At 34.6% G+C, this 24,925-nt stretch overlaps 1 protein-coding gene across 5 annotated transcripts; it reads right to left on the reverse strand.

The window, feature by feature from the left end:
• Positions 1–227: 227 nt before the first annotated feature.
• LOC105345178 (prolactin-releasing peptide receptor) lies at positions 228–24,713 on the reverse strand. 5 transcript variants are annotated; one of them, XM_011453250.4, is made up of 3 exons: positions 24,319–24,713; positions 11,037–11,103; positions 228–2,398 (listed from the first exon to the last, which is right to left on the reverse strand). In XM_011453250.4, exon 3 carries the CDS (start codon positions 2,353–2,355, stop codon positions 1,141–1,143), a length of 1,215 nt encoding a protein of 404 aa, XP_011451552.1. In that variant the 5' UTR covers positions 2,356–2,398; positions 11,037–11,103; positions 24,319–24,713; the 3' UTR covers positions 228–1,140. The 5 variants fall into 5 exon arrangements, with proteins under 5 accessions (XP_011451552.1, XP_011451553.1, XP_011451554.1 ...); XM_011453251.4 differs by lacking the exon at positions 24,319–24,713 and adding an exon at positions 11,330–11,354; XM_011453252.4 differs by lacking the exon at positions 24,319–24,713 and adding an exon at positions 11,193–11,237.
• Between the last annotated feature and the right edge of the window lie 212 nt (positions 24,714–24,925).

The raw sequence follows: 24,925 nt of genomic DNA on the forward strand, positions 1-24,925 counted from the left end.
CGCTCTTCAAATGTGACAGGTACTTGCAATTTCCTGATGAGACAGTCACGTGAATCTCAAAGAAACTGAAACTCTTACACAACACCTTTAAAGCTGTTATGCAAAAGTGTTTCTCGAAATATTGAGAACTTTGAAGTGAAGAGGAAAAAGAAACTTCGTACGGTTTCTTATTGGAATATTGATTTGTACCAAAGCACGTCACTCCAGCTTTTCAATTAACTCAGAGAAAGATTAAAAGACTTCTTTATTTCAACAACACCTAAGTTACAATAAAAATTTACAGCATAATGAACGATTTTTTTTTCTAAACCGAAACATCTCATTTACACACATCAATGAACTCCTCCGTTAATAAACAGGAAAAGGATATTATAAAGTTTACTGCCGTACTGTGTAGAGGTGTTCCGAATGCAGACATTAAAATTGACATCATTTTCTTAAAATAGATAACAGATGTACGAGAACAATTTCTTTACTAACTTACAGGGTTAAGAGATACAAAAAAAATCAGCTAAAAACGAAATATAAACGCACGCGAAATACCCAACTACACAGTATATGCAGGATCTAGAGTTACAGTTCCTATCAGATCTAGAGGACTCGGTGTCTACGGCGTGAAGCACAGGGACCTAAGGTGCTTCCCCAACGTAGAATACGGCGCACTCATCGCGAGATAAAAGAAAGAAAAACATTCATTACAAACATCAAACTTCTGAATCAGTTGAAAGTTTTTTTCCATACGGAATTGTGTACAGTCTACTCGGAGTCTTCAAAACGTGCCTCGACCCAGGCCTTTGTTATAACAGTACACCTAGAGACCCTGAAATATGCGGCTATAATTTCCATTGGAGCCAAGATGCTTCTGCAAACACTATTTTTCCTTTTTTTCTCATCCCATGTGAATTTTGTTATTCACTTACTCAGATATCTTTTCTTGCTAAAGATTCTTTAAGTTAGTTCATGTTTTCCATACAGTACCGGCGCGAGTGAGCGAAATATAAATTACTCATATACCGTCACAAGGTCATCCAGTTTCAAGCTTTCCTATTGAAGGTTGCATCGAAGTTTTTATGCAAGAAAAGTTTCAATTTTGTTTTGTTTTATTCTGAATGAAAAAATAGTACATTGGAAAAATAGGGTTCACACGGAATCGTCGGTGGTATCAGCATTGAGCTGATTCAGGTGAACTCTCTCAGATTCCGTGTCATAGAACACCTTGGATTTTTTCATGTTGTTCATTTCATCGGACTCTCTCTGCGGTGATCGATTGATCAGCACAGACGGCTGATTGTCCACGTTAGTGTACTGAGTGTTTGTGGTACTTCCGTTGACATGTCGCTCCCGATCACCACGGAAAAGACAAGGCAAAACTTGTTTGAATTCCTTTCTAAAATTATCATTCATCCACGCATACAAAAAGGGGTTATATATGGTTGAACTCACAGCAATGACGTGCGCAATAAAAAATATAAGCGTATAATAATACCAATGAGCATAATTCTTTTTGTACGAAATTGTCACATTGACGATATTGAGCATAAGCCAACAGAGAACAAATATAGTTACCATGGCGATTAGCATTCTGTTTGTTCGACGTTTTCGTCGAATTTCTTGTTCGTCCCTCTCACGACATTTTGAGCCACTCCCTATTTTTGTTCTGGAGCGTTTCTTGAGCGCCAGCGAGACTTTGAGATAACAGTACGTTATAATACTACAAGGCACTACGTACTGCAGAACAAGACTAGTGACCGTGAAAAACTGCCCAGCCTGGTCACGTGGCCATTCTTCAGCGCACCTATGCTCACCTGAAGTCTCAGTAGTCAGTGTCATGTAAATACCGAGTGGAAGTGATATGGAAATAGAAATGATCCATATTGACACAATGACGAGTAAGCAAATCATCACTTTCATCCGGGGCTTGAACGGGTACACAATGACGAAATATCGGTCCACTGCAATGGCGGTGGAAGTCAACGTGGACACATAGACACTTATTGCTTGAGACATTGGAACTATGTGACACAGCGCCTCCCCGAACATCCACGAATTCAGAAAATATCCGAGCGGTGTGAAAGGAATAGAGAGTAGACATATAAGAATATCAGAAACAGCGAGGTTGGTGATAAATATGTTGGTGATTGTCTGCATGGTTCTGTTGCGGACCACCACATACACTACCAGTGTATTTCCGCTTAGTCCTAGGATAAAGATGATGATGTAGAGACCGATAAAGAGCACGGCAAGACCCCGTTTCTGCATGATCTGATCCGATTCTCCCTTGGCCATCCCAAGTGTCGTCAGTTCCGTGATGTTACCGGTAACGTTGTACAAAATGTCTGTCACGTTCTGAGCCATTTTGGTCACTTGGTCACGGTTTCTTCTAATCTACCATTAAAAGCTGAAAGTAAATAAACACTTTGTTATCTTTTTAATTGCTTCAACTGCAAATGATTGTTTATGCTCCAACATTAAAAACGTGGGTCACATTGCTCACCTGAGCAACGATCGACAGCCATGAAAAAATCGGCTTTTTGGAATCATATACAAAATACCTTAACAATGTATTAAAATAGATCCTGTATAAAAAGATTTTCAAAACTGAGTTTTGAGAATTATCAATTTTTTTTCCTATGTAAAAATTCAACCCGCAGCCCATTGTGGTCTCATTCTACCTCTGGGGATCAAGATTTGAAAAACAACCTTGAATCTGCACTACCTAAGAATGCTTACACATAAGTTACAGCTTTTCTAGTCAATTGGTTTTAGGGAAGAAGATTTTTAAGAATATATATCTATATACATGTAAACGTTAGACTTTCTCCCATTGTTGCTCCACCCTAGCTATACCTGATGATCATAATTTGAACAAACCTAAATCTACAATACCTCAGAACGATTCAACACAAGCTACAACTTATTTGGCCACTTTGTTTTTGAGAAGAACATTTTTAAGACTTTTCTCTAAATATTCCTATGTAAATTGTGATCCCACCTTACTCCTGGATCATGATTTGAACAAACTGAAATCTTCACTACCTGAAGATGCTTCCAAACAAGTTACAGCTTTTCTGGTTGGTTTGTAATTGAAAAGATGTTTGAAAAATACCCGCTCAATAATTGTAGATTATATCCCCTTTAAAGGGAACTTGGCCCTTCATTTAAACAGACTTGAAAACCTTCCCCCAAAGATGCTTTTTACCACTTGCTTGAAATTATCCAACCTCTGGAGAAGAAGATGAAAATCTGAAAAGTTTACGACAACGCCAACAACGACGACAGACAACGGACAAATTTTGATTAGAAAAGCTCACTTGAGCCTTCGTTCGGGTGAGCTAAAAATACGAAAATCGAACAATTATTAGATATCTCCGTAATCTAAGCGTGTCTCTGAAAACCTGATGTTAGTATAATCGCATTGCAAACTTTCTCTTTCAATTAAAATGGATTAACGACGCAATTTTATTGCCAGCCACTAGCGGGCACTATGGAGACCAGTTGGTCTGGGAGAAAGAGCGCGCTACGATTTTCAGCCCCTGGTCGTTCCGTTGCTAAGTTTTCTCCCGCGGCAGGTAATGAAAAAGAACATACTGATTCTTATATTCACCATTACGGGCCCCTAGGGTCCTCGTGTGAAACAGCGCTAATCAAACCAGTGAAAGAGGAGATAGAAGAAATTTCTCCAAACCATTTATTTGATTCAGCCGGACAGACGCTCACAGCAAGAACGAATTCATATATCAAGTTATTGGAAGAAAGTAATTGATATAACAACAAGCAATGTGTGTTTCTCTATTATTCGTCCTTCTTCTTCCATTTGAAAGTACAGCAGTACTCATTTCCGCTTCGCATTGGTGACAAATTATGATACATTAGTTATTTATTTCAAATTTCCGATCGACATACTCCATGAAATGCTAGAACTTTAAACTTATAATGACCTCTAATGGCGTACCCATCGTCCATAGTAGTTATAGGAAAGCCCACACAGACAATGAAATGAATATTGGATTGAATATATATAAACCTATTCTGGGGATTCTTTTTTTACTTACATGTAAAAACGAAATCAGAATTTTATTTAAAGTCATAAATAGTACGTATTCATCGTCCCGCAGACAAGGTGATGCTTTTCAAAAGAAGGTATTTAGGATGTTCTAATAAAAAACTATGGTTAAAAATACCTTGACTGAAAGATTCAAAGTAACTTAACGACGAAATAAATTAAATGAACTGAATATAGTGTAAGTATTCAGTGACCATGGTAACAGTAGAGTAATTAACTTCATTGGTATAGTATCTTACTGATAACTGTTATCTGAGGTAGAATAAATTTAACTTGATCAAAATCATGCTTTAAGGCGGCTATTAAATATGATATGTTTTGCCATGAACTATCATTTTGTAATGAAAAATTCCTAACATTTTAGCTTTAAAATTTCAACCTTTCCCCATATCTTTATGCAGAGCTCTTAATCTAAAGGAGGTAAATATAGCCTAAAAAATGGCCACGACTATCCAGCCCCTTCTACACTAATAAGTATAACCAATGCGCAGGAGTTCATATGTCACATTGCTTTTATTTCTCTATTCTTACAATCAAATGGTGATTCTCTGTGATACAATCTTTTAATAATTTGCGTGAACACCCTTACATATCGATTTCAATATCCAAATATTTACGAGTAAAGAGAACGGCAAACATTTGCTTGGCAGACACTTTTCTAATAGAAAAAAGTGGATTAAATTCCAAGAGAGACAGATGTTTGGTATCTGTAGTAGCCAAGTTCCAAAAACTAGGTAGATTAGCAACACCCGTTGTTTAAAAATGTATATTTAATAAAGGGTTCATACTTGAATATGATTTCTTGCGAGGAATTCTGTGCATTTACTTAGTATAATGCGCCTTTCAACTAATTGACAATAATTATCTTTCTTTAACTCATACCTTGGTGAGTACTTGAATTCCGAATGATAAGTGCTTCCGGTATTGCAATAATTTAAATTTTTAAAATTCACGCCAAACAGCCTAGTGCTTATTAAAACCAAGTGCAATTTCTTACCTTAACATACACAGTTGACAGACATCAGAAAGTTACACATGTACTTCCCTAAAATGAATTAAACCCCCGAATATTACAGTTAATACCTCGCGTTCCCCTGAATTTCAAGTCCATATGGCGGATGGATCAATAGTTGTGTGGGAGCATCGGTACAAACAAATTGATTGGCGAGTAATTGTTTAAGTAGGGCCAATTATTGATACTGGACATTCCCTATCAATAATCATTAGCAGAAATGTTTCTGTGTGTTCTCTAGTAATCACACCGAGGTTTAAATCACCCATACAATTGATTATGCTGTCACCCATCTCGTGCTTTCTAAGAAAAAAAAATGTTGCTATTCCGGTGGAGTCTTAGGTCGTGCCAGTATTCAAACACAACGTGACCTACTTACTGCTCATTATCACTTAAATCACGTCTACTCAATAAGAAAATGTGAGTTTCAACAGTAATATTTGTTAATTCTCATTTCAGTATAAATATAAATGAAACGACGTTCTCTTTTCTCTCCTGGTTGTGAAATGCGTCAAAGTATTGGAATTCTTCATTAAAGCTTTTAGAAAACGTCGGCAATAAATATTTTTCTTGCAGTTAGCAATTCCAACAATTTTGGAACTGTGTGAGAGAAGAGACAATGGAGTACATTTATCACTGTTCAGTCAAGTGTTTACTTGGAAGCTCTGTAAAATTCTCAAGTTTTTTTCTGTAGTTTTTTGGTCGCACTTTGAAAAGGTTCCGTTTTACTGAAGCAACAAACAAGGTTTATTAATTAAAACTCGCGAAACAGTACAGAACTCTCACACAGGCAACGCAGCTGTCAGCATCCTTAGTGTATGTATAATGGAGCAATTAGAAAGCTTGGAAATCATGATGTGAATTTGGGGTTTATATTCACATAGGTCTAAATATTAGTATAGTGAGCTGGCTAAGGAAACGGTGTTTGTTTATTTCTAGATTTTTTAAAAAAAATTCTTTACTCCTACATACATTTTCAAGTATTTAATAAGCTTTTGTTGCTGTTTGCTCCTTGTCGAAAATATACATATATATGTATTATACGTAAATAAGTTCTAGCTATCAGAGACACCCAAAATGAAGATCTTTGATTAAAATATCGATGGAGCTTGTTTTAAAGGAGAGTTGATTGATTTGTCTAAAACAGACATTTTATACAAAAAGCATGATAATTTAGTGTTAAATTTCTGCAATAATGTGTAATTAACCGAAAAAGACGAAGGGGCATAAAAAAATAATGACATTTTGCAAAGTCATTATTCTGACGAAAAATCCTGACTGTCAAATTACAGGTCTTTGCAATCTTTGAAGGAGAATCCAATCCTTAAGCAATGGTTAGGGGATTTCTTTTCATACCAAACCTACTAATCAACAGTGAATAATTGTTTTATCGGGTTGTTCTGGTATGTGTTTCTGTCTCTACGTACATTATATTTCCGTTTCGTCTATTATAAAATGAATTACAAACCACATGCTTGCCAGTCGATTGGACATGTGAAAGAAAAAGTCATTCGAGAGAAATATCTTTCAAAGATTGATGGATATTTCTAAGTTTTTGTAGAAAATACCTAAACCTATTATTATATATTTATTTCAGTGGCGGTATATCAGAGAATTATGAGAACAGTACACGATTAGATTATTTATAAAAAATCTAATTTGATTAATCATTCGCATACCAGTTATTGTGATTTTCAATGTTGCTTGTCTTTACTGGGGCTCGATGGTCGTGGTCAATTTTAAACTACTCTCTTTATCTCCCTGATAAGAAGAGCTCTATTGAAAGACATGATAAAATATTCAAATTTTAAACCAAAAATTACTTTTTTTTTTTACTAAATCTCACAAAATATCATATATTAAAAGAATTCAATGTAACTGATCTTTTGGGTAATTAGTTGACCAAACATTCTCTTTCAGCGTGAACACGATACAAATTAACTTCATTCTCTAAAAAAATTTCGTGTAAAGTTGTTATTGTTGTAACGTTTAATCCAATATGCCTTTCATTTCATATAGTTTCCCCCTTGAATAAAATGCCATTTTTGTTTCATCGTAAGACAAAACCCAATTTAGTTCAGATGCCAAAAAACATTCAGTCTGCGCTATGATACTTTACATCATAACAGATTCTCTCATATTGCTTCAACTTACAAGCGCATCCCATACATCTTTAACAGTTAATGCGTTTTCTGTCATTTCCATAGAAAGGTGTTCAAAACTACTTTCAAGATCTCGTGATTCCTAATGGTAATGCACACAGTCTCCATGAGAGCTAAAGCGTTGATGTAATCTGCGGCAGGAGTGTTAGCAATAAGTGGATTTCTCATTATCCAAATGATTTCACTTTTCTTACAAAGTGATTCCCTAATAAATGTACTCGTCTCTTTTTGAACAGTTAATTACGGGCAGAGTTTGATGGAGTGCACCGTGTGTCGACCATCTGCGCATCTCCACCAGTCAGACCAGCCGCCGAATCGACTTATCTTGAAAATAAGTTTTATTTAAGCGATTACCGTTGTTCTTTCTTTATGGGTTAACTAGGGTTAATGTTACTACTTATAACACTACCGCAGAACATGTATGCTTACTGTACAAAAAACAGGTCAAAAATCTGTTCATGAAAAAAAAGATGGTTAAAAGCACAGTAATCTAACAAAGATTATACATGTGTGCAATATTTTCAACATATTTTGAGTAAACTGAATGGATTTAATGTAAATTTTACAAACTGACAATAAAGTGTACATTATGCATTTGCATCAATAATTCGATATTCTCAATAGTGTCTTTTACTAATTAACAATTTTTAATTGTCAATGAGTCCATGACTACATTGACAATTAAAAATTGTTAATTAGTAAAAGACAATAGTAACGATATTAATATAAATATATGTGATCTTGTATGATGTTCTATTATATTGTTTTACAAAAGGAATACAAAGTTTACAAAAACAACGTGTAACGTGTATGTTCTTTTTTTTCCAAACAAACACTTGTTTATCACCCAGAAAGGATGCTATTTATGCACTGTTTGTACGCTGGGCAGCATTATTGATTTCATAATGAATAAACAACTAGGTTTTCCTTCTTGTTTAGAAGCAATGAGAAAAAGTTGTTTGTGTACATAGTATAATACGTGACATTGTACTTTCAAAAGTTAGTTTCGATAACTAATCACACATTCCTAAGCACACTGATGGAAAACAGTCCGCATTGTTTGTTGTATTCACGCATACACGTGTTACGTTCGCAGAGATTGTGCTACTAATGAACTTTATGTACCTCCATTCTCCACATCATACACCAAAGAGAGTCTATAAATTCATTATTAGGTCAATTACTGTCTATTTCTTGGATACAGCATTCGACGCTAATTGATGAGATTAATGGTATTTTTACTTGGTCAGATTTCATCGTAAATTATTCAGAAGTAGCTAGAAATACAGAGTAGACAAAAGTCCAGTTACATATATGATTTGGCCACGCGCCAAATATGTACGACTACTATACAGTGATTTGGCATACTGTTATTTCATTATAAAAATGTTTGAGTGGGGGTGTTTATGAAATAAAAGTTTTCAATCAAGTATTAAAGAATGGACCATATTATGATGTATAGTCTTGCAGAAAACCCGATTTTTCCCGCGTCCCATGTGACGTAATACTACACAGGGATGATCAGACTCCAATGGAATCTAAACCGCTTTTTTAGAGAGTAGTATTTTTTCTGTAAAAGTCTATAATTGCTGTTTGACATATGCATTGTGGAAATATTATTAATGCTAACGGTTTTATTTTATTTGTTCTGTAAAATATTGGCTCTAAGGTTAGACTTTCGTGCATTATACGGAATTTATGATTTATAATTTTCACAAAATTTCCTCCTTAGGGACAAAAATGCTTTTTATTTAAAAAATTTCCGACTAATCTTGATGCATATTTCACCAGCGATACACGTATCTCCGATATTCTTAATTGAGTCTTTTTTCTAGTAATTTGGCCTAAATTATGCAAGATGGATTCAACGTACAGAGAATTCAAATAAAAAACCTGCAGATTTTGAATGAATACAGTGGTCGATCTGCAAAATTTAAAAATATAAAAAAACCGTGCGAGGGTTAGTTTTTGTAAACTAATGTTTATTTATTGCTTATGGCAGAAGTAGGGCATTTTAAGTACCCATTTGATTGCAGTAAGACAGTTGTATCAGATCTGGTTTCCAAAGTTATGGTAACAAATGTCGGCACGACTTCCGCCTAACGCAGCGACCTTTATGTCAAATTAATACTAGGAATCGCGTCGAAATATGCTCGTAGCCCTGCAATTACATCGACAAGCATGATAATGCAAGCGGCAGCATGAATTATGCTTACACTTTTGGATTTTCTAACTTTTTAATACGACGTTTTATATCATTTGTTGTCGGAAAACAAAAAAGTGGCATGTAATCTTCAAAATCGGCATTTTTTATTGTTTTTTGCCCATACTTAAATTGTGCTATTACACTAGCGCTTGTGACGTTAACTTTCCGATAATTTCAAAATCTCTGCCAATTGATCAGCGACTGTGTTTATATCCAGAGGGAAAAGAAAGCCTCTGGAAATGCTGAACCACTAAAAAGCGACATTCTATTTAATCTCCACATTCTGCAGTTGTTAGTCATAGTGATGGCCCTAAACATATTCATCCAACCCCTCAACCCCCATTAACTTTTATCATACACGTGTACACCCCACCCACCTATCTACTCCTAAGAATTGAGAACGAAAAAAATGTATATTAATAATGACAACAACTAATCTTAGCGAGTCTTTGAAAGAGTTTGTTTTATGTAAATTTTGAATTAACCGGGTGGCAGATGTACAAAATTTACAACATGACAACTGCCATCCACTTAATTCAAAATTCACAACATAACAGTTGACAGAATGAGAGAATACCATAAACGCATTATATTTAACATGTACTACATTTGGCGGAAATTAATATTTCAACAAGTTTGGGAGGATTTAAATTAGCGTATTTTGTGAGGGTACCTATTTTTATATACATGTACATGTATGTACGCAAGGCATTTGGCGATGTACCTAATTTAGAGGAAGCCGCTTTAGACCAGAAACACTAAAAAGAATACACAATCCAAATGTAATATGTTTACACTATCCTTCACATATACATGTACAAATAGCGCATCAACATCTTTCATAATAAAGTCTGTGTCGATGAAATACAGAATTATTCTTTACGTCTTTATAGACAGAGTAATGATAAAATGAATATAAAAGATTATTTTATTATCTCACAGTTAACACAGACACACAAAATAAGCCAATAAAATATGCTTTGTGTTAAACAGAAACCTTTCGTCTCATTTTACCGTTGCTTCTTCTTACTTATCTTGCGTTCGGTTTAAAAAATCATTAATGATAATGAATTCACCGAAACATGTAAATGTTACGATCACCAACAGTCGAAGTAAGAAAGCGATAATGATTATCGAGTGTTTCAACAAGAAGTGGATACAAATTACAAATGAGCTACGTTTCATTGAGCGAAATCATCGACACACCCAATTCCCTTTGATACACCAAAACGAAATTATCTTGAATAATTTTGCCAACCCGGAGCGTCATCTTCAAAGCCAGTATTCAATTACGATAAATTTATTTCCCAAATCTAATTTTTATGTGCATATTAAGCATCTCCTCGTTTTAATTATTATGTCAAAAGACCAGAATAAATGCAAATTTCGTAATCAGGTTCTCTGAAGTTTGATTTGCGTTCTCGGGTGATTAGCATTTACATAAAATTAGACATCTCCGCGAACGAATCTCGGTATTAGTCGGAAAAACGAGTTCATTGATCAATACTTTACGTTTGGTCCTTCGTCAGATGGATTATTGCTTGTGGGGATGAAAATAGAATAATCAGAACCACATACGACCAAACCACCTACCTCATTCAAGTTTACAGGAAAAACAGTCTCTGGACGCCAATTTCGTAAGCATCATTAAATTCTCCCCCTAAAATAAGAGAAAGGCAAACAGTACTATTTCGATCACAAAAGCCACAATAAAATTGTAAAGAGATATTCACACGGATGGAATTCTACCGGTTAAAGACGAACACGGCAGAGATTCCGGTTCATCAAAGAAGCATATAGACGCGTCATCATAAACATTTTTTCAGCACATTTAGTTTTCCGTCGCGCAGTCTTTGCACAGTATCGATCTGAGAAACAGGCGGTACCTGTGTTCCGGAGAAAAGCGATTTTTTCCCTGGCCAAAAACCCTTCTGCAGAACCATAAGCGTGCAGCAGATCTCCGGAGGAATGATATGTAGTCGAAGGAATGCTTTATGATAACATTTTTGATAAATCAAATGCCAAATTCACCCATGCTTGTTTTTACAACTGATTATGATTTTTTTTTCTCATCGAATGAAAAAAAATATTTGTTGTTTTCAATATAGCAAAACATTCCTGGCGCTAGAAAAGAAATATTTTTGTTTTAAGTCATATTCATCTTATTTCTGGCAGTGTCGAAAACAAGATATGATGGAGTCAAAATTCATGCTTTGCAATTAACATACTTGTCATGTTGTTTTAGATAGATTTTCCTTTGATAGGTCTCAAAACAATCAATTCCCATCAGTGGATGCAATATTTATATTTACATTGACATCTTTATAGCACACGCATGCATCTCCATTCTTTTTATATTGATATCATAACTTGCCTGCATACTACTCTACACTATCTAAAGACTTCTCTCTGCTTCGAAGTAATAAAATATTGTTATCTTTAACTTTTTATCCTTATATCTAATGTAATATCACAACACAGGCTGTTAATACTAAGATTATAAATTACAAAAAAATAACGTAAGAAGATGGGTGAATAAGGCGTGTAAACTGCCCATATGAGGAAAGATAAGATACTATAAAATTAAAATATGAACAAATCTCATAATTTCTTTCTCAATTATTGAAAACAATGTATATTTACCATAACTTCGATTTATAACCTTTAAATATGTTAAATATTTAGAATAGGTTGATTTAAACTGGCGTATGCGTGTCAAAACCTCCAAATAGTGTCATTTTTAGGACTTCAATGCCTCTTCTTTTATAGAAAGGGTCTGGGCTCCATTTTTTTGTCATAGTCTATATGAGGTTTAAAGGAAATCAAACCGATTTCAATCAACAAAAACGTGGAGAGATGACCCACAATGCTTTCAAAATGTCATTTTGTATCCCAACAATTGACCGTTTTAGAGAAATACTACAAGTCCGTCAATTCGTGGTTGAAGTTGCATTTAGCATTTAACAGTGATGTTTGTTGTGTCTGAAATGGCTATGTGGTTAGAGCACCAGACATGAAAAAGATAAAAAAAAAAAGAGCACCAGACATGAGGTAACATTATAGAGCTAGGGTTTTTAGGTTGTGGGTTCGATACCACCAAAACTTTAGAATTTATTTTTTTTTCTTATCGTTTGTTAAAATATTCAAAACTGAATATAGTTAGAAATCGTGCTTTTGTAAACTTGTAATATAACATCATCTAGTATATTTGGTTGGAAAAAAATTCATTTGAAATTGTTTTTTACGACAAAACCAAATGGGCATTTCCGCTATCTTGTTCCCCCATCTTCAAATTTGTCAAAAATTGATGGCAAATACATGAAGCAATAAGTGACAAACTCGACTCGGCCATTGCACGTTTACAAGAAGGGTGGTCACGTGAACAGAATGGTGACAAAAATACGAACTGCTTTATTAAAAAAATCGGCGAATGTCGCACTATAACGTTTATATTCGTGTCGATGCATCGCTTGAATTTTTGTAACAGGACCCCCATCCCTATTTCACGTTGTGTATTTTTCTCTCATATTAACCGCCGAGATTTAATATGGGTTTAGAAGTACAATAAAACACGAATAGCTCCCCACTGTGAAAAACAACAATGGCGGCAGTGTAATCAAATTTTAAATTATGAAAGTCTGAGACGGTTTTCTTGACATTCCCCTTGAGCTATAATTTCTTCCTGGTGCGTTAAGGATCTTTTTTATTGCACCTTAACGAGTTTGGTATCATATGTTAAGGAACGCAAACAGTTGCTTCGTTTCTGTATGATTCCAGTAGCGAGCGACCAGCGAACTGACGATTCACGGAATTCCACATTAATTTGTGCCCCTCTGCTTCTGTCCATTAAATATGAACCTACCCTGATGCTCTTCATCGCAATATTTTCGCCCAAAACATATAACATGTATTCCCAATATCTTAAATTTGGTGAAACTGATAATGTACATTTGGATCTTGTCTGTATTGGAATAATCTTTTTTTTACAAGAGTGTAAAACCGATGTCTTTGGCTCAACAGCGTTAGGCTTTGGCATCGAGATCTAGTAAACCGTGTTTATTTCCGAGCGTATAGTTTATATTTTAGAACTATCCGGCCGACATTGAATTGCATCTTAACTCCATCAATTACTGAACATCATTACACAATTACACCTTTGTACCTTTATGTGCTCTGACTGCTATTAAAAGTACGTTATAAATTAATATACTCCATGTGATTAGTCCCGCTCAACATTTTTGGAAGCGAAAAATGAGATAAATTTTAACAATTATTCTTTGGTCATCGATAAAAAATCAGGGAAATATGGCTGATGTTTAATTTTTGCAGAAATATTATGTTATGACTACATTTTGTTTCGAATTTTCCGCTAAATTTTTCGCACATCGAACTCACATTATTGTTTTGAAAGTCTAACAGTATGCTTGTTTCATTTCTGATACAAGATATAGTTTTTCACGTTTTTTGAACGATTTTAACAAAAAAATATCAACACAACGGGTTTCATAGAACATTTAAAGTATATCAGCGTTGTGTGTGTATCTGTGTGTGTCTTCGAGATGAATTTGTTTAAACCTTAACAGTCCTAAAATAAACCCTGATGATGGCTCGTAAAAACCATCAAACCAGAGAGAGAGAGAGAGAGAGAGAGAGAGAGAGAGAGAGAGAAAGAGAGAGAGAGAGAGAGAGTATCCACACAAGGACAACAGCAGCCGTCTGTCGCCTGAATACTCGGTGTTTCCGGATCAATCAACGCAAATCCCAACCATTATCTTCATCCAAACGACAAACTCGGCGTCACATCCAGTCAAACATCACACGTCGGAAAAGTACAGGAATATCTGGCGACGCCTGTGTTTTAGAGTCCATCAGAGAAACATCTCACACAGAAACATGCAATCAACGAAGAGACAAAAACCAAACATCGAGAGCAAGATTAGTGTTTTGATTTATTGAGTGGCTTACGACGTCAAAGAAATTGTCGACAGTCTATGCTTAATCGGAAGCGGAAGTGATTTTTCCAAGACCTGTATCCACCCGGTCACGCACTTATGTCGTTTGGGTTCAGCAACCTTACAACGTCTGTAGAAGGATTCTGATAGACTAATGATTCTCTTATCATATAAAACTAGGGCGTTGTTTGGATATGATGCGAACCGACTGACTTAAAGCAGACAATGATGTCGTCGTGATTTTTTTTAGCGATTAAAGAAATAAGAAACACACTTGATCTGTTATCTACCGCCATACAGCAAAGCTTTTATATTAAGATAATCCCCAAATCATTTGTTATAAGTTTTTTTTCTGATGAGAAAATACGGAGTATTATAACCATTTTATTGGCGATGAAATATGTTCTTTTTTTCAATAACTTTCAATGGAAAACCATGATGTATATCTTTCTGGTAGACAAGTTAATGGCTAAACTATTTGCGTCCAAGATTCTTTCTGAATCTATGTTGCAGTTTACGATATACGTTCCTTTTCCTAGGAGAGATCTGATATGCACCACTGACATTGCTAAACTTTTCGAAATAGACGGGCATAAAGTTCGCAAGGATATGATTAATCTTAGTCTATCATAATCAAATAATTTATTGCCTCCATTACCTAACATGTAAATGTGTTTGTATTGTACGTATAACATCGGCGGGGCGAAGTGCAGCGATATCGTGTGAACTATCGCATAAATCCTTTTTTTATTTCCAGACAATGGGGCCATTTGTTTTGGAACTCATTTTAAGATACTTAAAAACACCAATTCAAAGCAAAGATACACATCACTGATGTTGTGCTCCCTGACAAACTTTTAACGCCGAGGTGAAGTGCATTTTGTAGAAAAAGAAATTATTTTCGACTCCTCTTATCTTAAACTGTAAGCTGGGTATCGAACGTCTGCAATCAAATGCAGACTCATAAACTTAGCATGCTTGTATATACAGAAATTATAGGGACATTATGCTAGTGGCTCTAAAATCAATATGTGGCAGTAAAGGCAATGGCCTTCTGGCCATCTTTAAGGGTAATGAAAAACCTCTCTTATGACAGAAGAGAATCATTCTCATTCAAGAGATTTAAAGTTACAAATCTTTAGTTATGATTTTACAACAAAACATCAAACATACATGTACATTTTTTGACATTTCCGTGCGATGCTCTTTACAGTAATCATAAATAAATGTATTTACCAATAAACTTCGCTGTGTTCGGAGTTTAAAATATCAAGCTTATTTTTTTAGATATTTTTTCTTTTTAATAAGGTTGGGTCGTCAACAAATTAGCTATCCTTTTTTAAAATGATTTTTTAATGCCTTTAACTATTATTTAGTAACGAGAAAAAAATTCATATATTTTAGCCTTGTATATTTTCCTATATCTTTTGACAATGAAGAGAAGATAACTGCAGTCTAAAACCGGTCATCCAGCCCTCTTATGCAAATTAGCAACTATAGCAAAAACATTGGTAACAAGAAGGCATACTGTAGACAAATTAAAGTCATCTGTACCTTTTTCATTATGAACGTAATTAAGATGGAGGTTAATACGGAAAAAGTTTTTTTTATTTGCAAAATAAATTCAAACGTTTCATATTATAGAAATGAAAATTATGCTTCTGTATTTCATGTAGCTGTCAACGATATAAAATCACATAAAAATTATTATTGCTTAGGACACACGTTCTGTTTTCAGAATCAGAATCACGAAAGAAGCTCAACTTTGATAAATCATTCTGCCTTGGAGACCATGAAATCGTCTTCAACACGGAAACAAAATTGGCTTTATATTTGCCGGAGTATTCCAGGCGGGAATAAGGAATCCGTTTTGTGTCTCCTAACGTGAGGATTTCTTAGGTCATGTTTCAATAAGAGTTGGTGTAAAAGATTAGATATTTCTTCTTCACAGGCAGAATGTCTTCATCACTGTCTCTTTCGAGCAAGGAGTGTTGTTTTTGACAACGACTGATAGTTCTTATGCTACTCTTAACGTGTTACGTGGAACAATCAATACTTTTTCACCAACGCTATATGGGAGCCACCAGCTACAATTGTATTTCTTTTTCGAAAATAAAAACAAGACCAAGCCCTTCTCACCTTCTGTACTGTCGCTAAACCCTTTTATTTATAGCAATTATTGATTCGACACAGTATTTCAACACATTATTCCAGGAATTAATTGAATTTAAGCACTTTTAGACAAAGTAACAGGGCCTTTTGTTGTTTGTTTTTACCTTTATATAAGTTACAGCTTTAAAACAAACATCGCAAAGGTGTGTTTATAATCATGGTCTTATATATTATATTAAAATAGCCCTAGGGAACGGGGGCGGGGGAGTGCATTTAATATTTATAATTTTTTATTATGACAGTAATAACATTTGATAAAATATGTGTAAGAGGTCTTGATGGGTTTGTTCATGTTTAAACGAAGATTTTCCACACTTATAAAAATAACAGAAAATATCAAAATCTAATCCGATTAATTTTCGTTTTATGAAAGCAAAAAGAGCAGGGTTTTTTTTCTTCAGAAATTTCTATTTTGCAACAAAAACGTGTCATAGTAATAATTCTGTAAATAACTTTGAATCTGTATGATAAACATGATTATAACAGTACTAATCTTTGTACTTGATGACGCGAATGATAATGCCATTTAGTTTCAACCACAGCCTCTAAGTAGCTTTCCTCTATAACAACTACTAGACGTTCTAGAACAGTATCCAATTTAAACTTTGAATTGTAATTTGCAACATCAACACTTGGAGATAAAAATTGAAGCATGTACTTTAATTTCCGCGGAAACGAAAAATCGTAATCATCACATTAGAAAGTATCTTCTCTGTTTCATGACCAAAATCTACTAAATTTGTATGAATCTCCAGTGACCACGGACACATTAATTTTCTGATAATACAACACGATACGAAATTATACGGCACGAAAGATCACACATTGATTTGATAAATCAAACTAAAGCAAAATAAAGTAAAGCTTGCAACATTTAAGAAAAAAGACCTTGACCTTCGGTGTCAAAACGAGGCGCTGTTCCCGGACCTCACCGGTCCTTTACGATTTTTTGATGAAGGTCCAGAGCGGTCCGAAATGAGCGCAACGCTCGAGTCCTTTGACCAACCACATGCGGATTCACATTGAGAAAAACAACATCAATTTGTACGTTAAATCATATACAATAATTAATTTGGCATAAACATAACGATTATGTTTAGAAAAAATCAACAGTCCCTTAATATGTCATGCAAAAGTCAAATAATTATTATGCATAATTAATTGCTGAACATGTTTGGATTGTAGAGTAAATAATGAAAATATTTCAAATGAGTCGCATGCAGTTCATCAATATCAGAATAGACAAAAAAAAGAAACATGAAATGTTCTGTCTGGAGGAACGAAAGTCTGTAAAAGGAAAAGAACGCATGCAATAGATAAATGAGTAATACAGCAATTTGACATTCCAATAAGTTGGGGTTTAATTAGAATTGACGGATATATATTGCACGGCGTCATTTTGACTGGGTTTTTTAAAATTTGCTTTTTCAAATCAAACGTAAAAATGACAAGGTTCATGTAGAGAAAGGATTTAATAATGGTTAAATGAAACAACAAGCATTAAATAGTCTTGAACTTCACGTTAATCAAATGAATTGAAATCAATGCAGAAATTTTAATTCAATTATTTCTTATCACAAGATCACACCGGTTGCCTAACATAAGAAAAACTGTAGAAAGCATAGGGAAACAAATAGTAAAAAAAATGTCCAACTATGGTTCCAAATCTGTCATTATTCGCCTTACGGTTATAGCGTATTGTTTTCTTATTGTCCTGTCCCATCGGACTCATTAGGAAGACAGTAAGATGACCGCATGGTCTAATACAAATTAGCGTCCATCATTCTAGATCCAACCAAGGGATCATGTCTTTTTTGGTGAACTTATTGAAAGAGACGCCAATCGCCAAAGCATCCGTGCTAGCATACAAGAGCTCGTGAAACAGTAATGAAATTTCGGGAAAACGTTTGTAAATGATCTTGATGGAATAGTTTTAACAAATTTGTTAAGTGAAACAAGATTGCCTGTTCGGCGACATCTTGGTGACAGTCGGGCGGTGATGACTTGGTAGAGCTGTCAGCGACAGTACGTGGTAATGACGAAGGCTATCGATTTTGTGGACACCATACCGAGTCTAATATCTGAGCTCCAAATAGAAGGGCATCGAATCTAACACAGATACGTAACTCAAAGATACAGTGACTGGTGAATTTTATTTCGTGCAAGAAAAATTAAAAGATGGGTGTCATAGCCACTTTTTTAAATTTCCAAATGAAAGGAAGATGGGATATGTAAGAAGACATTGAAGTCTTTTGAACTTTATGATCATGGATGCCTTGGGTGTTCAAATACTAGTGGGCTTTATGTTGCAGATGCCCAACACAGTAACAATATGATAAACAAGAACACTATGCTACATGTAGCTATGGGTTATGAAATAGTCCTGATTTAAAAAAAATTGCTACGAATTGGTAAACCAACGTACTGCATCTAAGTGCCACTAACTAGTCCTATAATGTTGACCAATACCAGCACATGTTATTGTAATTTCAGACGCACCGATTTCTGTAACAAAGTGTATCTTCATACAATATTCTTTATCAGATTTAGACTGTATGATTGCCTGTCATCAATGATGAAGCGTGGCAAAACGTAGATTGTTACATTACCTTAAACGCATCACGCACCCAGACATAGACAAAATTCTTGTATATTGGCGCAAGCTTATTCAACACCCTGATCCCAAGACTATTCTTTAATCAAAGTTCTGAATAATTGTTCTTAGATTAGTTGTCGGTGTCCAATTTGATGGATGTCCTATAGATTGACGGTTTTTTTCTCTGTATCAAAATAATGAAAAACAATCTATCAGGGAAACTGTCGTGATGAATTGCCACAATGGCGGCACCGCGTGCTTCTGAAAAAGCCATTGTATTCCCACACATAGCTCTCGTGATAAGTTTTTTCTTGGAATGCGAAAAAAAGAATATCAATTGGTAGTCGAAGAAAAAGAATCTTGAAATTCCAATTTCTAGACAAAAACTTTTTGCGCAGTGACAAAATTCGATAGATTGAGATACATGTATTTCAAGTAGCACGCTACAATGTATGATTTTTTTTTACAATCTACAGATACGTTCATGATTTTTGTTATCATAAGACTTGTGGATATTAGCACCGAGCAAATATTATCATACTCAAAAGATAAAACTAATCTTGTACAGATAAAAAGGGGAAAATAATAACAAGAAGTATGATTTTTCATTCACTAGGGACTATGTTGTGTGGCGAATTGTCTTTCAGTTTTAATTCAATAAAAATCGAATGAAGATCAATGATTCTAATTAAGAGATGTTATAGTCATTACAACAGTCATCCTGGGAGATTTCAAAAACAAAGATCCATCACTTTAAACGGATACATAGTACAGTAGATTTTAATGTCTTTTTTCAGAGAAGCTTTACTACTACAGAGAATACTCAATGGTCCTTAACCTACAAAGTATTTATTCCCCTCGGTTCACTTTATATAAACACGGAAACTTTAAAAAAAAGATTTTTTTTTCTGGAAACACGAAACACCTTCACAAATGGCCATATATATGTCGGCGCCATAAAATAATTAATTGTTACGTTATCATATGGAAACGGGGATCGATTTTTTGACCTAGTTTATTTAGCAAGTTTGCTTTTGTTCTCTGGGATTTCAAACAGATACCTCGGCGAACAGGAAAACAAAGACTAGATTTGCGCATCCACACTACCATTTTATACTTTGATAACCGCCATTTTTGGACCTACGTCGGATGCAGAAACCGATTATTCTAAACAAACTCTCATTACTGGTCTTTTTGATCAGTCAAAGAGAAATGATAATGACAGGTTGGAAGCAAATCGCTATGTTTTGTCCTAATTGCATCCGCGATTCTGGTGTTTTCCGCGGCAAATTTTAATGACAACTTTTCACTTGGACAGGGGGATCTCCCAATCACTGACAAGTAGGGGGGAATAGATCAAAGGTTTAGGACTATCCTCCCGGCTCATAGTCTTTGTGATAACGACTTATCTGTACACCAACAAGTATACTTCAGCAAAAGACCATTATAATTAGCAAATATAGTATCTTACTATTTATCAAATACATTTGCAAAATTACACGTCGATTGGAATTATCTAAATGTGATTCTACAGCGCTCAGCACCTTGCTGGCTTTTTTCACCGATACAATTAAAACGGGCCATTTGGAGCACGATTTTGGTCTTTTCTAAATTACAAAAGTATTGAGTAATCCTTGATCAGAATGTGTAGACATGAAATCAAGGATCAGGACAATCCATTTATAGGTCTCTAATGCCCAGTATTGTGTATTTCAGCGGGCGTTATTGATACTTGCCGCTGCTCAGATCAATTGAGACTGCTGCAATATCAAACGAAACTTTCAACCCATATATCACTTCAACTTCCGTGGCCAAGAAGTGATTGATGTTTTATTTGATATTTACGATACATACTAAACAAAATGTTGTTTAAGGGGTGATGGGGCCAGCGATTCGGAATTGGAATGAAAGGAAAATGCATAGAATTGTAAAAGATTTTGATTGCTTTGCTTGATTTTATGCAGGTCATTAATAATTTGGAATTACAACCCAACAATCAACTTGATGCGATTTCTTTTCTGATATGGTAATATTTCAAATGCGAACTGCTGTGAATGTTTTAATGGCATTGACGTTCGGCTTAGCAAAGTTGCAACTAATATTAGAAAACCGCTGCTACTGCATTCTAATTAAATCAACTGATAAAAGACTTTCACAAGTAAACTAGTTATAGTCAGAGATGTAAACTGCTGATTTATGTGAATATAAAAAGGTTCAATAACAGAGACCATTTTCTCTACAGTATAAATGTTGTCACGGTTTAAAGGGAGGGGGACCCCAGAAAAAACGAAAAATGTAGTTGGCAAGAATGGTTTGTACTACTACTAGCATGTATACTATTTATATAGAATTTATTTGCTACCACCAGAGAATGGAGTCGTTATGTTTTGAACAACCCATTACAATTATCTTGGTCCAGGAGAGGAAGAAATAGCAATAAACAACTCTGAGCGTTCTGGCTGCTTCCCTATATAGCGTGCTTCAAATTCTCAGGAAGAATTATTATTTTTCAATAAAAAGGGAGTTGAAATAATGCATCAGAAACAATTAGCTCTTAAAAATAAAAGCTAAAAAAAATTTCAATGGGTTTTTGCAATAACGTAAAATTCGCTTTAATCCTAAAATCTATGAAATCAATAAACTCCGTTATACGGTGGCTTAAGCATTCCTTCATCTGAAACACACCTTGTTTTAATAACGCTTTTCACGATACACGGTTCTTTGAAGGTTCATCAAAATTAAGAGCTTTTTTAAAGTTGATATCATTCGTTCGTTGAATTGATCATGATAAAATGGTGCATTGAACACACCGATGTTGCTTTGATATAGTAAAATCACGTTAAATAAAAAAAAACCAAAACAAACATTGATATATAAAAATTAAAAGGAAAAAGTTTTGATATCAAATATTACAACAGATTAAATACAAAACGCAATTTCCCGACGCTATTAAAATGCTTTATGGAAGTAGTGAGAAATTAGAACCATTTTAACAAGAGCTTGGACTTCAGGTAGTTGTGTCCAACAACGTGACGTAGGCCTGTCTATTTAATTGTCAACAATATTTATTTGGCTTTGGAGCTAAGACTACATGTACGTAATCTGTGTATATTTCACTTGAAGCCCGTGTCAGATTTTTACTTGTTTTGATGCAAGAAATAGATAGTAACATCCTACCCAAAGTCCAAGCTCTTGTTAAAATGGTTCCATTTTTCAATCGTACATGAAATTAGGAAAATGTGCTATTAGATAATTCCTTATTAACTTGTACCAACTCAAAAACAAAAAAAGAAGCTATAGTTTATAATCAACTCTGGCTGAGGTGAAAGAAATCCTACGTCATTCTTATCAGGTGCATATAAATGAACTTCCAATGTAATCTAATTCTCCTATCAGCTCAAAGATTTTTAATTCTAAACGTAGATATATGCATGTACATTGTATATACTGTATTATTTATATATCAGGTATGTATATGTATATAACTGTATCACTAAAATTCATTTTTTTTTTGGATTTTTTGTTTTTTAAATATGGTACTTTAAGGGAAGAAAGGAAAATAGATATGAGGGGATAAAACGTAAAAGATCTTCAAATTAGAAACATTTTTCCAGACTGCTTTAAACATTTTGAACGGTTCAAGTCTGTTTTTAATCAAAGAAAATTACGTCATCTTGTGTCGCTCGTAAAATTTACCGTTGGATTTTATTATCAAAAGACATTCATGTGCGCGTGCTTCAATGTATCTTTTTTTATACAAGTGGGAAGAACTCAACTGACGAACGTAATTTTTGGAAGGTTATTAGATTAATTTCAGGAATAACTCGAGGCCTAAAGTTGCTTATTAGAATGGACGTATGGAATTATACGTTTCTAAATTGGTCTCAAAACATTTTTAGAAAGGTTTGATATACATGAACTTAAGAAACAGCGTCAAATAAGTTTTAAATCATTAATTTATGTTGTGGTTTGTGATCTTTTTTTGCGGTTCTGTATTGCCAACACCATGATATTGCTATCAAAGTATAAAGAAAACAATGTCCATTGATCATGATATGCACTTGTTAAATGAAAAAAACACCCACTTGGTCGCAACTGATGCGATACCGGTATATAGGTATGTTATTCAACTGAAATAGCTATCTTTAACTATATATAATGTATTAATAATGTGTTGTCGGTAGGAATGCAGATAGTTTTGCTAATAAGGTAAGCGGTTGTAAATTACGTACGCATTGTTGTGGTACGAGTCTATTTGTATCGGGTGGTAGTAAATTGCAATTGACACATGTGGTATTTAGGTGGTATACCAAAGCAAATTACACGGGTAAGGGGCATTCACTTCGTCGCAAGGTATAATTGTGATTGAATTGGAGAACACCGGAAATGGTAATAGTTTTAGCTTCCGGTCGACTCGTGTCAAGGAGTCGCTGATGATAATCTAAATATATAGACGGGATGATAGTGACGTGACGTGAGCGGAAACTTATATTAAACGTTTATGTCTGAAAATATACCTCGCATGATTTTTAAATTATATTATAACTTGAAAGTAGAGGATAAAATAGTCGGATAAAGTGCAGCTAGATATAGATTTCTTATACAATATTGTTATCCGTTTACCTAGAAAAGTCGCATTCCTCGAGCGCTTTCATAGTGATAAGAGATGTGTACAAATTCAAATCGTTTTCAAAATGAAATTTCAAGTTTCAATCACATGTTTGACATTTTTAATGTATCGAATTCCATCAGAGATCTTAAAAAAATGGCATACAAGTGCAAACCTACGACCAGACTTTAATATATACCTTTGATTATCTGTACAATGCTAATCAATGATTGAACAATTTCATTATGATGGCAGTACAGTCGATTTAAATGTTGCTGGGTAAATTCACTATGAACTATTCACAGCATTGATGAAAAGACAAAATTTATTAGTAATAAACCTCATCTTTGTGCTTTAATTAAAGCTCCAACAATGGTTTCGCGAGTCTTTGTTGTCGTTTTGAATACCCGATACGCAGATTCCAATTACATCGATATCTTGTATCAAGCTTTCTTTTTTTTTTTACTTTGGAAAAGATGATTATTGCTTAACCTTTAACGTAATATCTAAGATATCTCACTAAACAGAAAAGTACAGAAGACTTACCGTGTGATCACGACCATATCTCTCGAAATCCCTGGTTTAAGAAAATCTTTTTAACAAATATTGTCTCTCTAACACGAGCACCTGCACGAGCGTAGGAAATTATTATTACAGCGAGGTTTTCTTTTTTGTGTGTCTTCAATCAGAATAAAGAACAAATTCTAAGGAATCGGAAATCTTAAATGTTGACACACAGAGATCCAGTGTATAACAGAGTCTGTTCCTGCGCGCAGTGCTCCTCCAGCAGTTGGTGTACCTGGTTGGATATCTATCACAGGGCTGGGAACTCGAGAATCGATAGAATACAATCTTATAAGCAGCCAGCATCTATACCACCGCCATGTCTCTCGAGCGCTCGTCCAATCGTTTTAATATGCCGTGTTAAGTGAATCCATTATGGCATCTACCAATAGCAGAAAGACCTGTACAATTTTTTTTCTATATTAACGGAAGCTTTGAAGTTCACGGAAAATGTGAGAATCTTGATTTCTAGGCCATTAAATGGTAAAACTGTAAAAGTTTGCCTGTGAACATGTGCGTCGATTTGAAGAAAACAAAATAAAAGGGTGCGTGTGTGAGGTTTGGTGTCATTATAACAAGATATCATATA

Source organism: Magallana gigas, chromosome 8, assembly GCF_963853765.1.
Source record: "Magallana gigas chromosome 8, xbMagGiga1.1, whole genome shotgun sequence".
NCBI classification, from domain to species: domain Eukaryota; kingdom Metazoa; phylum Mollusca; class Bivalvia; order Ostreida; family Ostreidae; genus Magallana; species Magallana gigas.